Source organism: Poecilia reticulata, linkage group LG6 (assembly GCF_000633615.1).
Source record: "Poecilia reticulata strain Guanapo linkage group LG6, Guppy_female_1.0+MT, whole genome shotgun sequence".
In the NCBI taxonomy this organism is placed as follows: domain Eukaryota; kingdom Metazoa; phylum Chordata; class Actinopteri; order Cyprinodontiformes; family Poeciliidae; genus Poecilia; species Poecilia reticulata.
The window spans coordinates 30,936,880-30,952,330 of NC_024336.1; the positions used below are offsets into that span (position 1 = coordinate 30,936,880).

The 15,451-nt window shown below is 41.8% G+C and overlaps 2 protein-coding genes across 3 annotated transcripts; both read left to right on the forward strand.

Moving 5' to 3' along the window:
* The first annotated feature begins 1,249 nt into the window (after nt 1–1,249).
* chmp1a (charged multivesicular body protein 1A) lies at nt 1,250–7,344 on the forward strand. The gene is made up of 7 exons (XM_008412725.1): nt 1,250–1,359; nt 2,285–2,304; nt 2,381–2,458; nt 3,928–4,074; nt 4,202–4,330; nt 4,409–4,602; nt 6,589–7,344. The coding sequence occupies exons 1-7, from the start codon at nt 1,353–1,355 to the stop codon at nt 6,608–6,610; spliced, it is 597 nt and encodes a 198-aa protein (XP_008410947.1). The 5' UTR covers nt 1,250–1,352; the 3' UTR covers nt 6,611–7,344.
* Nucleotides 7,345–12,015: 4,671 nt separating this feature from the next.
* On the forward strand, nt 12,016–14,877 carry slc10a3 (solute carrier family 10 member 3). 2 transcript variants are annotated; one of them, XR_001776741.1, is made up of 2 exons: nt 12,016–13,872; nt 13,989–14,877. XR_001776741.1 is itself a non-coding variant. In XM_008412724.2 (1 exon), the coding sequence occupies exon 1, from the start codon at nt 12,111–12,113 to the stop codon at nt 13,473–13,475; it is 1,365 nt and encodes a 454-aa protein (XP_008410946.1). In that variant the 5' UTR covers nt 12,016–12,110; the 3' UTR covers nt 13,476–13,961. The 2 variants fall into 2 exon arrangements, 1 of the variants encoding a protein (XP_008410946.1); XM_008412724.2 differs by lacking the exon at nt 13,989–14,877 and having other exon boundaries at nt 12,016–13,961.
* The last annotated feature ends 574 nt before the right edge of the window (nt 14,878–15,451 follow it).

The window sequence follows — 15,451 nt, forward strand, 5'->3', positions numbered from 1 at the left end:
AGTGGAAACACTCAGCTGCTACTTATTATTTACATTTGATCCTTGCTACAAAAAGAAAATAGTCCGTGGGAATCTGTCGTCTTTCTACAGGAACTCCTGACGTCTGTAGAATTGAAGAGGAAATATTTATTTTAGCTTATCTTTAGTTTATGGATTAATTTCCTTTTGAAGAATATTTATTAAGAGGTGAAAAGCTTTTCCTTCCTTGTATTTGTTTTTCATGACAGGATTAGTTGGCAAAAGTTGTCATGAAATGAGGATAAACTCACCAGAGATTCTTACAACAGTCACTTTGACATTTGGCTTTTTGTTGTTTGGCTTTTCCTGTCTGAAACGATTTAGTTKTTGTTGTGCTAAAACATAGCCTGCGGTAGTTTTTTCTCTTCAACAAAACATTTTAATTTGTGCTGAAAGCAGCAAAGCCTCCTTTTATAGACACTCCTAATACACATATGAAATATTTATCAGGAGTGAGTGGATGCCTGCTCTCAGCAGAGCCCACACACAATCTGCACCGCCGCCCACTCACACACTCAGCAGCCTCCATTCAGCCGCTGCTAATAGAAATGTCTCGTCCTGCCCAACAGGCCAGAAGACGTCTTTGACCCTGGAGAGGTGAAGCAGTAGGTCTGCCGTTCACCACAGATCAAATCCTCCATTCATCGGAATCCAAAACAAYCCAGAAACTGTTTCGTCAGTTTCTGGATAAAGTAGCAACTAGCAGAACAGTTTCATTACATTGATCCATCACAATCATCCTGATTCAATGATTTAGTTCAGCTTTTGTTGTGACTGAAAATTAAGAGATTTTTGGAGCCTGGAAAAACCATGAATTGTAGAGGTCTTTTTGCACTGCAGGGACCGGCCCAGCCTGGCCTCCTATGGGGAAGATATTAACATTTTAATATGTTGGTAAAATGCGGTAGATTTTATTTCAGGCTCTGACATGTTCAACACTGTTATTATTTGTAAGCTCTCATTTTCTGAACTTGGCTGAGTGATTTTCACCTGTAAACTGCAGTATGTCACTTTTATTTTTAAAAATAACCAACCCTAACTCTAACCTCCGGTAAAAGTGTGACTTTGTTGTAATAATGTGGTATGAGAGCCATAGTGTGAAAATATGGAGCTCCTCCGCATTCTCCGTCGACTGGTTGGCGACTGTTTGCACGTCAGCCCAATAGGGGGCGATGACGTACCTTCACGCAGGTTGCCAACAGTCAAAAAAACATCCAGAGAAGAAGAAAAGGAGGCGGAAGAACAAGGAAGAAGGGACTTATTTTAACCAGAGCAGGTTCAGAACCGTAAGAACGTAATCCTCTATAACTGTCAGGTATCGTGTTCGTGTCGACATGGAAGGTGGGTTTTGTTTTGTCAGATTGAGACTTTGTGTTAACGGGATTGGTCTGTTTTTAATCTGATCACTGGGAGCTACTGCTGGCCTGGGCGCGGATGCGGCTTGTTTTCATGTTGAGCCTCGAGTTGAAGTGAATCTGACCATGAAATCAGATTCCAGCTGCATTCAGATGACTGGCTAAAAAAGCAGAAACTTCCTGAACTTTTCACCTGTACAAACTAAAACTTGGAGTTTTAGTTTGGAAATGTGGAAATGTGATTCCCACATCCACGCTTTTAATGATCAAATTTAAATGATCATTAAAAATGTGATCATTTTAACACGTTTGGGCCAAATATTGAACCATAATGTATTTGATGTTCATTTAAATATTATTGACCTTAGAAACCAGACATTTTTTTAAAGTGCCTTAAAAGGACTTCGGCTGTGAACTGGTGCGATTTAAAAGCGACATTAATGTGACTTTATTAAACATATGTGATGTTTTGATGCTGGTAGCCCATCATAACCTCACATTGTTTATTTGTCTTTTCAGCTCATTTGTTTTTAAGTCATGTTTTATGAAAAACTGTATATAATGGTGAAAAACTTTAATCATCATGCATAGAAAAGCTGAAGAAAACACAAATTATTAAATTCAGTAACTCTAGTCAGTATTATTATTTTCTGGTTGTTTAGATATAAAGATTAATGAAAACCTTAAAATTAAACTCCAGGGCCATTTTTCTGAAATACCTCAGCATAAAGATGAATGCTTTATAAAAATGGAATTTAATATTTCTAGTATTTGCAGTGAATCTGTTTATTAATTAATATTTGTAATGTTTTCAATGAACAAAAGCATTACTTTAACTGTACTGATGGTCTCAACAGCCATATTGTGAAGTTTGAGCTCATTCATTTTAATGCACTCTGCTCTTTCTCCAGAAACACTTTTTCAGCTGAGGGTAAGTCCTGAGATCATGTTTGATCCGTATTGTCTATAAAAGCTAAAAGTTCATTATAATTGATACTTTTTCCCAGTTTACATCGAAGCAGCTTGAGAGACTGGCCAAGAAGGCAGAAAAAGAATCCGAAAAGGAGCAGGCCAAAGTCAAGAAGGTGAGGATTAGGAGCCGGTTTAAAGCTCAGTGTAGTTCTGGACGGTCCAGATTTTATTCTGCTTGCTTCTTCTCTTTCCTCATTTCTACTGTCACATCTCTACGCTGGATAAAACATGCTGGGAAGGCTTGACATGGATCAACAAACGGACCAGAACCAAATGACTTGATCCAATTTTGGGTTGAACTGTCTCCAATTGGCAGAATTTTGAGTTCAGTAAACAATTATATTTTCAACTGGAGTACAGAAAGTCCAACTTGTTTGGCGTATTTAACGTGTTCAAATGCAGAGATTGGGTGAGGCGTAGATCACAATCTGCTTGATGAGCTGAAGATGGAGCAGAGTGGCTTTCACAGCCCAACCTGCTGGCTGCTGGTCAGAGAACAGAACCGATTCATGGTTCTCCAAATGTTTTGTTGAACCCCCTGAACTATGAGGACCCTAAATAAAGTCCAGTGATACACCTCACCTAACTAATAAACAGAGTCCAATACATAGTAATTTCGTATTTGTATAAATGTAGTTGTTCTGTGAAGCAGCCAAGAGCACCTCGGTAGCTCTGGAGGAGCTGCAGAGATCAACAGCTCGGGTGGAACCATCTATTAGTCTTGGACTTTATAAATCTGGTCTTCATGGAAGAAGTCCAGGGTTAGCCATTGTTGCACTGCATCAGTACAGTTTAATCTGTGCAGCTGTGATGTAAAGTCAGACGATGAAGGTTGGTTCAGTCATTTCTATATATTTTTTGTTCATCATTCTTCGTTAGCCCATAATCATATCCTGAGGCTGGAAATCTGGTGCTGCACTTTTTCTCCTCACATTCTTAAAGTGGTCAGACTACCTTCTAGAAAACTGTTTGCATATTCACAAATAGAGTGTATTTGTAGAATCAGTAGAAGATGACTCAGCATTTTGTCAACATGCATTCATGAAATACCTGACCTGCTCCTTCATGCCAGTCAGACGAAGGTTCGTACCTGGCACCAAAATGGCCGGTCAATTGTTGCCTTGATTAGGAGTAAGCAACATTATTTAGTTTTGTTCATTGAACTGAAGCATGTCTTCACCTCTGGATTGGTAGATGGAACTATAAACAGTTGTTGTGGCGCAGGTTGGTCAGCAGGGGGCAGCACAGCTGAACAGACTGGGCTGGAACCCAGAGAACTATTTTTAAAATCCGCTGTCTGAATCATTGCTATATTACGCATTAGACTTAAAGCTGTTTTCTGACAGTTGTAAAGTAATAATTTTCCATTTAAAATAAAATCCTTGTTGGTGGAAAGAGAATCCAACTTTAGTTTTACATGAAATGGATTTTCTTTCATAGCTTTGTCTTTATTTCAATGAATGTAATTCATATGAAATGCTTATAATTACCTGAGACACCAAACAGCTATCAGTGCTGTTGTGTGTTTCTTAAAGACATGATTTGGTTACAAAACAGAAACAGTAGAATTTCTTCTCAACAGGCTTTGCAACAGAAAAATGTTGAATGTGCTCGAGTTTATGCTGAGAACGCCATCAGGAAAAAGAACGAAGGTGTGAACTGGCTGCGCATGGCGTCCCGAGTTGATGCGGTGGCCTCTAAAGTCCAGACTGCCGTCACCATGAAGGGAGTGAGTCTCACCAACTGGATCAGCTCAACTTGTTTCACCCAGAAGTCTAGAATTTGACACTTCATTTTTATATTTTTGGTCAAAGTGTATAATATAAATGTTAAATTGATGTGATTTCCTGGTTTAGGTGACTAAAAGCATGGGCCAGGTGACCAAAGCCCTGGACAAGGCTCTGAACTCCATGGATCTGCAGAAGGTTTCTGCAGTAATGGATAAGTTTGAGAGACAGGTTCAGAACCTTGACGTCCACACCTCAGTGAGTCGCTGCAGTCTCTGTCTGCTCTCATGCTTCAGAAAGTCCCTCCCTAACCTCATCTGCTCCTACCTGCACCAGGTGATGGAGGACTCCATGAGCTCAGCCATGACGCTGACCACGCCCCAGGAGCAGGTGGACGACCTCATCCACCAAATAGCAGAAGAGGGAGGCCTGGAGGTGATGGACCAGCTGAACCAGCTTCCTGCTGGAGCGACGTCGCTGGGCGGAGAGAGTTCCCGGAGCCAGGAGAAGGAGGACCAGCTGTCTCGGCGGTAAGGGTCACCTGTCTGACCAGGTAGATCTGTTTGAGATGAAACACCTGGTGAGGCCTGGCAGAGACCAAACCTGAAAAACACAAAAATCTAAACCCACATAAAGGAAGAAAACCAATGAACACATTAAGGTAAAGATGAGTCTACAGTACAGGTTGATGTTAATAAAAGCAATTTCAAAGAAATGCAGATTAATTAATGGATTTAAATACATTAAAAAACACCAACTCCTTTGACTAGAAGTCTTTCTCCAGTTTGAGTCAGGCTTGGCAAACCAGAATGTTTTAACCAGGATCAGAGTGAAAATGATCTCCAGAAAACATCAGACCAGGTCAGCAACAGAGAATTTTATCAGATTGGATGAACTGAAATGGGACAGAAAACTATTTAGAGTTGTTTAGCAGTGACTCAGGACAGTCGGTACAAAACGTTCAGAAAGCACCTTTATCACGACTCAGTCATTCTTTAGACTTTATCTTGGTGGCAACGTTGCGGCAGCTGACCTAACCTGTGCTGAAATCATGTGAACACTAAAGACTGGACAAAAGAATCATCGTTCAATATTGTTTGAAAAATTTCAATGAACCTTTTCTACTGTAGGGTGTGTAGAAATATAAGTGCTGATGCATAATATCTATGATATGAGAGAGAAGAGAGGCCAGAGTGTAACAGCCATCTTATTCCATCCTAAAATGAAATGTGATACCGAGTCTCCTGGAGTTTAAGTAAAATATCCCAAAGTCACTTTTACAAACAATTGTCCTCCATCGTCTTCATTCTGGTTCATTTCCGTCCACTGGATCTTTCCTCCATTCTCTGGAAGTTTAGGAATCTTTATGGGATCAGCAAGAACATCCAGGCCAGAAATCAGAAACATTACGAGACGACAAAGTTCAGCCAGAAACACTCAGAATGCTAAAGGATCCACATCCCATTCCACTGCTGGAACCTCCAGAAACTGCAGTCTGGTACTAAAAGGTTCTGCTAGGAACCTCTGGATCAATCAGATCTTGACTGGATTTGATTCTTTATCTGTGAGAATCTGAGATTATAATCTGGATTAACAGGGAGCAGCTGTTATTATGCAGCTCTTTCATTAAATATATCAATGAAAAATGAATTTATTTCAGTGATTTATTTGCAATATTCTCCATAGTGATGCATCTGAAATGCTTGTTTTGATCATTTTAATGTTTTTGGTTTATAGTTGATTAAAACTCAAACATTTATTTTACATCAAACCAATAAAAATCTTTTAGATCCAGAAAAACTGAAAAGTAAATGCTCTGAGATGTCCTGGCGGATGCTGCTCTGGGTTTGGACCAAATAGAACCGTACCAGAACCAACAGGAGCCACAGTTCCTCAGATCTTCACTGATTAGAAACTTTAGCCTTCACTGGGACACATATTCATGGACACACATTTTCAAATGGAAAAGCTGGACTTTGGACCCGGTCCTTTTCTCGTTACTCTTGGGTTCTGGAGTGGTTCTGTGAAGGTTGGAGCTCAGGTTCTGAACCAAACCTTTTGGATTTTCTCCAAGCTGTTCAACTGGTTCTGATTCTATGGGCTGCAGTCAGCCCTGCTGCTTCAGAACCTTTTTCTCACACAGCTCTTCCTTCCACTAAACTTTCCAGCAGTTTTCATTCTGTGAACAGCCAGCCTGTTGTAGCTTTCCCTCCTTGCAGAAGGCGACAGTCAGCAGTCCTCTTCAGCGCCCCCTGCTGTGAAAACTCCTTTAACTGATTTTTCTGTCAGAATCATCCAGAAGGAAGAAACAAACATTTCCTGAGAAGCAGAAAACAATTAGACTTAAGATCTGCCGGGGTTTATTTCTTACATCGATTTACTGATATTACAACTTTTCTGTTATGATTTGGTTTGTTTTTATTAAACTGTATATTGAGTTCTTCTGGTTTTTGCTGCATGTTTTTCTGCTGTCAGTTTCATGGAAGGCAGCTGATGTGTGAAATGTTTGTTTGCAGGTTGGCGGCTCTGAGGAACTGAAGGCGCTGCTGCATGGAGGAGCAGGACGGCAGCAGCTAAATGTTTCCATTGAACCGTTTCTGCTGGGAGAACTTAATGAGTTTGTTGATTTTCCTCCTTCGGCCTAAAAATAAACCACAGCAGCCAGGAATAGCATCAGCTTAACCTACTGGCTTCATCGGTATCTTCTTCACTCCAATCACAGGAATCTGGATGCAAATGTTGTAAAATATGTTTATATTGATGATCTGCAGCGCGGTTCTCAGACCAGATGCTGAAAGCACCAAGGTTTAGTCCTCTTCCCTCCTCAGACTCAGACAATCCTCCCATTTCTCTTCTTTGGGGTTTAGTTCAGTTTCTTTCCTGCGTTCAGATTTTCTGCTTTAAACGCCTTATGTTGGGACGCAGCTGCTTCTTCCTCCAGTGCCTAGAAAGAGCAACCGGGAATTTTCCTCACTCAGAAATGGTTTTAATCGGTTTTAATAGTTAGCCGTCACAGGTGGAGTTCTGACTCGTTTATGGATCAGAACCAGAACCAGGAAGCGCTCCAGATGATCCTCTGCAGCGTCTCCGTTCTGAGGTTCTGATCCGATTGCAATCTGGTTCCGGTCCGGTTCCTCTGTGATTTAGAGGGAAGTTTCTGCTGTTTTGTTGCTCATCTGTTTTAATAATGGAGGTTTTATTTAAACTGTTCAGCACTTTTTGGTTTCTATATTTATCTTGTAAAATAAAGTTCTGCCCTCTGTTGTCCGTCAGCTGTTTGTTTCTCCCAGTTTGATAAAGAAGCTGCAGAGATTTTTCAGGCCCTGATTGGTTGGATTCTCCAGTTTTAATTATAAATCTGATCTATTAACATAATCATGCATATTCACATTTATTTTGCTTTTCCAGTTAATCAGAGTGGAAAGTTCTCATCGATGGTTCATGATCTTCTATAAATCTGACCTCACTCATCATAAAGGGAAAGACAAGAGAACATTCCTACTCTACCAACCTAACCCTGAAATATTTCAAATCTGATTTTTATCTCGTTACTTCAGACTGAAGTTGATTTTAATCTGTTTCCAAACTGTTTACTTCTTAAAAAAGGGAAAAACTGAAATGGATCCAGGTATTTCTATTAAAAACAAATAAGAGGATTAAAATACAACCAAGTCATAGAATCAGTGATTTATCTCAGGCTGACAAAAACGACAGAGTTGAAGTTTAAACCTTATTAGAAGCTATTCAACTCTAGATATCATGTTTTATTTGATTACTATGCAACTTATGAATCGAACTCCAAAACTAAAACTAACAGTTAAAAAAGCTTTTAACATTTTAGACCCAAATCTTCCAACTTGTCAGAAAACCTTGTGATGTTTTAAAAAATGCTTTTTGTTCAACCGGATTCTCCGGAGCTCCTAAGGAGACATGGAGAAAAAAATAAATCCCAACTTACTTTCTTGAGATCCTGAGAAACTAACCAGTCTCTACAACTTACAGTTAACTTACAACTTTCTCTTGTTTGGTATTGTTAACTTAATCAATCAATTGATTGTTAACAATACCAAACATAGAAATGATAAATTAATTTGACTTTTCTAATATATAACTAAAATCCAACACTAACACCATTTAATTTACTTTTAATTTCTGGAAACTCATTAGCTCATTATTTAGTTCTAACATTTTATATACCGTACTCTAACCAAGAGAGCATAATGTACTAACCCTTTATAACTTGATCTTATATTTTAGCACACATGTAAACTACAAGCTGGTGAAGAAGTAAAGAGTTGWATTTCTTTACCAGCATATTACGTAATACATTTAAACAAAAACTCATATAAAATAGATATAAAAACTTTTTAAAGTACAGAAGAAAAAATAAAAGATGAACAATGGGTTTTACAATCATATAAAAATGTGCAATGTTCATGTTTGTCTCTTTGTAGATGTCAAAATTAAGTTAAATTTGATAAAACCCTAACTTCCATGACTAATAATTTTAATATATATATTTATATATTCACTGCTCAAAAAAATAAAGGGAACACTTTAACGTTTAAGTGAACACTGAAGTGTTCCCTTTATTTTTTTTGAGCAGTGTGTATATGTTTAGCATGGTGAAAGGAAGTGGTGCAGTAAAACTGATGATGTGTTTTATACGCTGTATGTTGCTGTTGTCTGCAGACTGATTGTTCTCTCATGTAACTGGATCTTGTTATGTTGGGTCTGTGTGCGTCTGCCTGGCGCTCTGTGATGTATGGTCTACTTCACGACTTTAGGATGATACAGTCATTTCCTTTGAACTGTCCTGTAATTGCTCTTTTGGGTCAAACTTTAAAAATGAAATTGAATTTGAACCCTATTTCCTATTAACTTTAACCCTTTTAAGTCAAGATCCCGACTTAGTTTCTCGGGGATCCAATTCCTTCAACACTAAGCGCACATCATCTTTTCTCACACGAAGTCCATGCTCTCTGCATTTAGGGTACATCCATCGGTGACTGAGGCACAAATCAGAAACAAAAAAGTTTGATATAATAAACTGAGCAGAAAAAAGAAGAAATTAAAAAGAATATCCACAAACTAACTGACCAGCAACCCTCCCGACCCCCCTAAGGGACAAGGGTGTAAAGAAAATGGATGGATGGACAAACAAACTGTGAGGAAAGTAAAACTTAATGTTACAAATGCAAGATGAATTTCAAATGTTAAATTAAGCTACTATTGGTATAAAATAAGGTTTTTGTGATGTTGCAAAGTTTAAGCACTCTCTTAAATAAAATTATTTCACTTTAAAAATGGAGGCGATTTTTAGAAAACGGTTTTTGTGATTTGCTGCTTCGACTGAGTGCAAACTTCACAGAGGGGCTTAGGGCGCAGCCTGAGGGTTGGGCCAATGGCTGACGAACAAACTGACCCAGGAAGTGATTTCCAGCACTCTGACCTCTGACCTCTCAGTTCAGATCTGGCTTTGTTTCCTGCCCGGTCCCAATACTCGCGCTGCGCCCCACGCCCAGAGCCGGCCCAAAGCATAAGCATGCTAAGCAGCTGCTTATTGCTCCTCGGCCACTAGGGAGCCCCTGAGTGGGACTGATTTTTCCTGCATGTGTAACATTTACTCACTTTCTCACAGTTAGTGTGACTATTTTTATTTATTTATTTTATCATATTAAACTTTTCTGTTACTCTTCATGCTATGTTCACTTTCTTTGAATTTTCAATAAAGATGAAAAACATAATTCCACCTTTTAACTCAAAACGTCACATGCAGAAATGAATTGTGGGTGATGCACTTCCGTCTGAATGCAGTTACACCTTTATACACTTTAACAGTTTAACTCTGCTAAGCTGCACCTCACACTGATGGTTGTTTCTTTTACTAAAATTGAAGTACTTACAAATTTCTCAAAACTGGAGTAAAGTCGTCTGCAGCTTTAATAATAATAAAAAAGAATACAGAATATAACAGATAAACTGTTATAATTACAAATATATTGTGTTTCATAGTTATGTTTTAATCATAACTGCAATCCAAAAAGATAAAAAATAAAATAAATTTAAACTATGGATAATACAGGAAATAGCTTCCCCTTCCGTTCTGGAGTGCAATGGTGCCATTTCAAAATAAGACATGGAACTGGCATCTGGTCTGTCCATAAGAGGTCAAAAAAGGCGGGGCTAAAGCCGGAAGTGGATAATTGGGCCGCACTAGGCACTGAAACCTTCAACAAGCATCTAAAGGGCGGAACAAGGAAGGGAAAAGATTGGTGGGACCTGACCTTCATCCTCCAGGACTAACAGAAACTCCCACTGCTGAGGAGCCCCAGACTCTAAAAGAGGCTGAGCTCCATTCCTGACCCCCCACCCCAACTGGTTGCTTCTCCCTATTCAGAAGCTGCAAAAGAGGTGATGCAGAGGCGTTCTTCTCTCAATGGCTGTTCCCAGACCCTCATGTTGGACGGACAGATGGACCGATGGACGGACGGATGGATTAATAAAACAGGATGGAATCCAGATTGTGGAGGATAAAAATATCTTTAATTGTTTTAATGTAGGACTGAACTTCGCTTCGGTTTTTCCTCCATTATTTTACTCAGCTGTAAATAAAAGGTGTAATGCCCCCCTCCCCCCTCCTTCTGTGGTCACGTGACCGCCCCTGCTGACGGGGCGAGCTGTGACGCAGCGCCGCTCCATGGATTATGGACCATCAAGGTGGTCATGGTTGGAGTGGGACAGCAGGAAGTTTCTTTAAAAATGAAAGCATTAAGCCAATTAATGAGAATTTATTACACTTTAGGTATTAATCAAACATTATTTTGTTAGTGATTATTTATTTATGTCTTTGCCATATAAAAATATTTCTGTCTGTGATGAAGGAAGAAAAACATCATTAGCATCTTATGCAGTAAAGGAAGTACATATATTTGTGTTTCTGTCAACTCGTTACTATGGTTACACCAAGTTTTTTTTTGATTGGTTGATAAAACCTCATGACACCTCCTTCTCCTTAAGCACTTCAATCTGTCAGAGATTAGATAGTTTTGTTAAATATTCAATTTCTTAACAGTGTCAGTTTGTAGTCAGATGAAAAATGTTTTAATCTGTGGAAAGAAAAGAAGGCACGAGACTGTTTTACGTTTAATTGCCAAAATACTTTCATGTAACTTGCCAATGCAACAATAATATATCAAGATTATAATTGAAAAACCCAGGTAGCTAAACTATAGTAATGAATAATCTCAGGTTGGAACCAGATGAAAACATCACCCAGTCCTGAACTGAAAGAACTAGTTCTGGTCTTAAACAACCAAAGGTGAACTTTGGTAACTAGAATCTAAAAACAACCAGGATGAATGCTGCATTAAAGCTGAATTTCTTGTAGATGATTGATCTAATTTTCTAAATGGATCATTGTGATCCAGTCTAAGTCTGGAAACTCATATTAATCAAGGTCAAAACTCTAAGATAACATCCCATAGCATGAACACGACATTCCTCCATCTAATCTAAGCTTTCATTTTTATTCACACAATCGGGCCCATCGTGTTCGCTCATCTAAGGAGACTTTTATTTTGGCATGCCTGAGCGGAAGTCTGCATCTTCCATTAGCCATCTTGACGTCACGTCTCGGCAGAAGGGCTGCAGGGTCCGTCATCATTATTTTTTTAATCGCTTTTCATCTTTCTAGAGAAAAAATGAGCGAAAGAGGCGAAGCTGCGGTTCTTCCTTCAGACTGAAGACCAACCGGCCGGTTGTGGGTTGGATTCCCGGAGCTGCCGCGGTGCAGTTGGGCTCCGTCAGGGCCGGACAGGGCGGGGTGATGCTTCGGGTTCGGTATAAAGGCGGTACGAAAATGGGAACCAGACAAGACGAGGAGGCGGCCGACGACGCGGAGCTTTTATCCCAAAGACAGGAATGAGAAGTTCGGCGTGCCGGCTGGTCCGGGTGGCGGTGTAGCCGTCTGCGGAGGGCCCTGGCCGGGCCGAAGCGTGTCTCTGCGGCGCCCCTCCGCCCCCTGGCCGCCACTGCGATGAGGACGCTTTTTACTCTCTGTTTGCTCTTGATCGGCGGACCGAACCGGACCTGGGCCATCGGGAACCTGACCGTGGACAGCAGCACCGACACCAGCCGGTCGAATTATACCGGCTACATCTCCATCGGGGACGGATCGGCGCAGGAATTTGAGTTTCCGGAAAACACTGAAGGAGTGATCGTGATCTCCAGTCGGTACCGGGGCTCCAGCCGGAATCAGACGGTTAGGGTTCGGTCTCTGGACCCGGAGGTCCTCTCCGTGTTGAATGTGACGGCCGGCGGCCGGGAAGGACCAGCTGGCAGCTTCATCATCAGCATCCGTTCCGGGTTTCCGGGCCGGGCGCCGCTGCAGATCCAGCTGTTGGACCGGGACCGGGACTCGGTTCCGGTTCTGATCGAGGAGAGGACGGAATATTTCATCAGAGTGGAGCCCAGCGAGGGCGACGAGGCCACCCGGTTGCTGCAGTCCGGGGGCCTGTCCCACTTCACGGAGAACCCGGTGCTGTTCGCCTTGCTGCCCCTCATCTTCGTCAACAAGTGTGCCTTCGGCTGCAAGGTGGAGGTGGAGGTGCTGCGGGCTCTGCTGCGCCGCCCGATGGCGCTGCTGCTGGGGGTGCTGGCCCAGTTCCTGGTCATGCCGCTGTACGCCTACTGCGCGTCCCGGCTGCTGTCGCTGCCCACCGCGCTGTCCCTCGGCCTGGTCATCACCTGCTCCGCCCCGGGGGGCGGCGGCGGCTACCTTTACAGCCTGCTGCTGGGGGGCGACGTCACACTGGCCATCTCCATGACGCTGGTGTCCACGGTGGTGGCCACGGCGGCCATGCCTCTTTCCTCGGCTCTGTACGGCAGGCTGCTGGGCGTACACGCCGCCCTCCACGTCCCCTTCGTGAAGATCTTGGGCACCCTGCTCTTCATCGCCATCCCCATCTCCCTGGGCATGCTGATCAAGCTGCGACTCCCGGCCCTCACCCGCGTCCTGCTGGTGCTCATCCGGCCCTTCAGCGTCGTGCTGATGGTCGGTGGCATCTTCATGGCCTACCAGATGGGGTCGTCCATCCTGGCCAACGTGCAGCCCCAGATCGTGGCGGTCGGGGTGACGGTGCCTTTGCTGGGCCTCCTGGTCGGCGCGGGCCTGGCCAGAACCGCCGGCTTGGCTCTGCCGCAGAGGAAAACCGTGAGCATCGAGGTGGGCGTACAGAACAGCCTGCTGGCCCTGGCCGTCATGCAGCTGTCCTTCCGGCGGGTGGAGGCGGACTTTGCGTCGCAGGCGCCCTTCATCGTGGCGCTCAGCAGCACCTCGGAGATGCTCCTTATCGTCCTGGGCTCCTTCATCTGGCGGAGGCTCTGCTGTCCTCAGGAGTGACGGCTGATTGTAGCTGCAGAATGGACCTTTGGAAACCCGTGGACATCCGTCTGCCCTGTGGCGGCTCGGTTCCGGTCCACTCATCACTGTTGTACAGCGGACTGATCTTTTCTGCTTCTTTTAATGTCGTTTTTGGTATTTTTTCATGGAAACCAAAGGCCTTTTACCCCTGAGAGTTTTGTGTGTTGCTCCTTTTTCAGATCAGATTCTACTGTGAGCTTCTTCATGCTGATATTCCTCTGAAGACAGAACTTATTTTTCTACAAGACGGATTTTTGTATTTCTAAAATCAGACTGAAAATGTATCATGTTTACAAGTGATCTACGTGTCTTAGCCTGTGAGGGGAACATGGCTGCTTCAAGAGGAACATGATGATGTGATTATTTCCTTCAGAAGGTATTTGCCTCTGATTGTGTCTTGGATATTTCACATCCATGTACTTGAATGTTTGAAAATGAAGAATAAAGTCCTTGTGAGAGCTTTCATTTCTCAGCTGTGTGTTTTGTTTCCAGGGTGCATTCATCACCAAGATGCGGTTTTTCTGCTGGTGGTGAAACTTTCAACAGCTCAGCATGAATCATCACCAGTTGCTTCTTTAAACTCGGCTTGTTACAACAAGCTGCAAACGGGGTGCAGAGCTAGCCACGCTAAAGTATTCACAGTCCTGAACTTTGTCATGCTCTGACCATAAACGCTGATTGTTCTCAGGATTTTCTGCGACAGATCTGAAAAAGGTTTGTAACTTGTTTTACAAATAAAAATCTGGGTTTGTATTAATTCCCCTTACCACACCCATAAATAAAATGAGCTCCAATCAGTCAGAGATTTTCAGGGCTGAAAGCCGAAAATTGTCAAATTATCATTTTCAAATAAATTATTTTTGTGCCTTTAAGTTTTTCCTCTGAAAAGTGTTGTGTGTAAAAACGTGAAGTGAACTGGTGCGACATTCCTGAAACGTGGAGCTGTTGAATAAAAAGGAAAGCTAATGAGGAAATGTGAGTTTACTAACTTGTTGCAACATGGGACAAGGTCCAGGTTTTATCTGAACAGTTTCACAGGGTCAAAGTTCATCAGTTTCACAGCAACAAAGAAAGTCTTGATCTGTAGGCTGAAGCTAAACACACTTCCATGGTGGGAAACAGAAATGTTTGCCCCTGTTTGGCTGCTTGAGCTCTCAGGAATGTTGCGCAGCTGTAAATCGTCCAAACAGCAGAAGCTTTAAAATGGCTGTTAGGGGAAGTCCAGCCCTCTGAGCTGCCAGCAGAAACAGGAAGAAGATCATGTGAGTCATCCTCCTCTGCTGTGTGCAGGGTGATAAACATGAACAGTGGAGCCATGTGTGACATACAGCAGCATCGTTACAGTACATAAATCTGCCTCTTTTTAAACGTCATTTGTTTTTGAAAATTATTTAAAAACATAAATGAAATTTAACCTGAAGAAACGTGAAAAATAGCATTTTATAAAAAAGTTAACTTGTCTGCAAAGAAATGAACAATACAAAATATTAATGTGGGTCCATTAAGATAACTTGTTTCAAACTATTTAATCAAATACAGCAATAACTATTTAGAACTAGAAGATGTTTCTTGTTAGGCGTCTGCATCGCCGGTTGATGTGACTGACAGCTTGATTTGGAGATGTTTGGTTTTGAGCCATCTGCACTAACACTGATGAAGACTTGTGCAATAGACCACAGAGTGCATTTTAAGGGTAGTTAAAAAAAAAAAAAGGTGCAGAGGACTGGAATTCCACAAGGCAGCTGTCTTGGTACACTATTTTTTACAAATTATCTACCTTTTATGTTAAAACGTAAAATTAACAGTATATGCAGATGATACTAGTGTGTATGCATCTGTAAAATCATTATCTGGATTGATGGGTTTTAGATAATACATTTATGTCAAATACATTAAAAACAAAACATTTAGAACTTGGTTCAAACAAGTCTCTTAAATATGACTCAAAGTTAAAT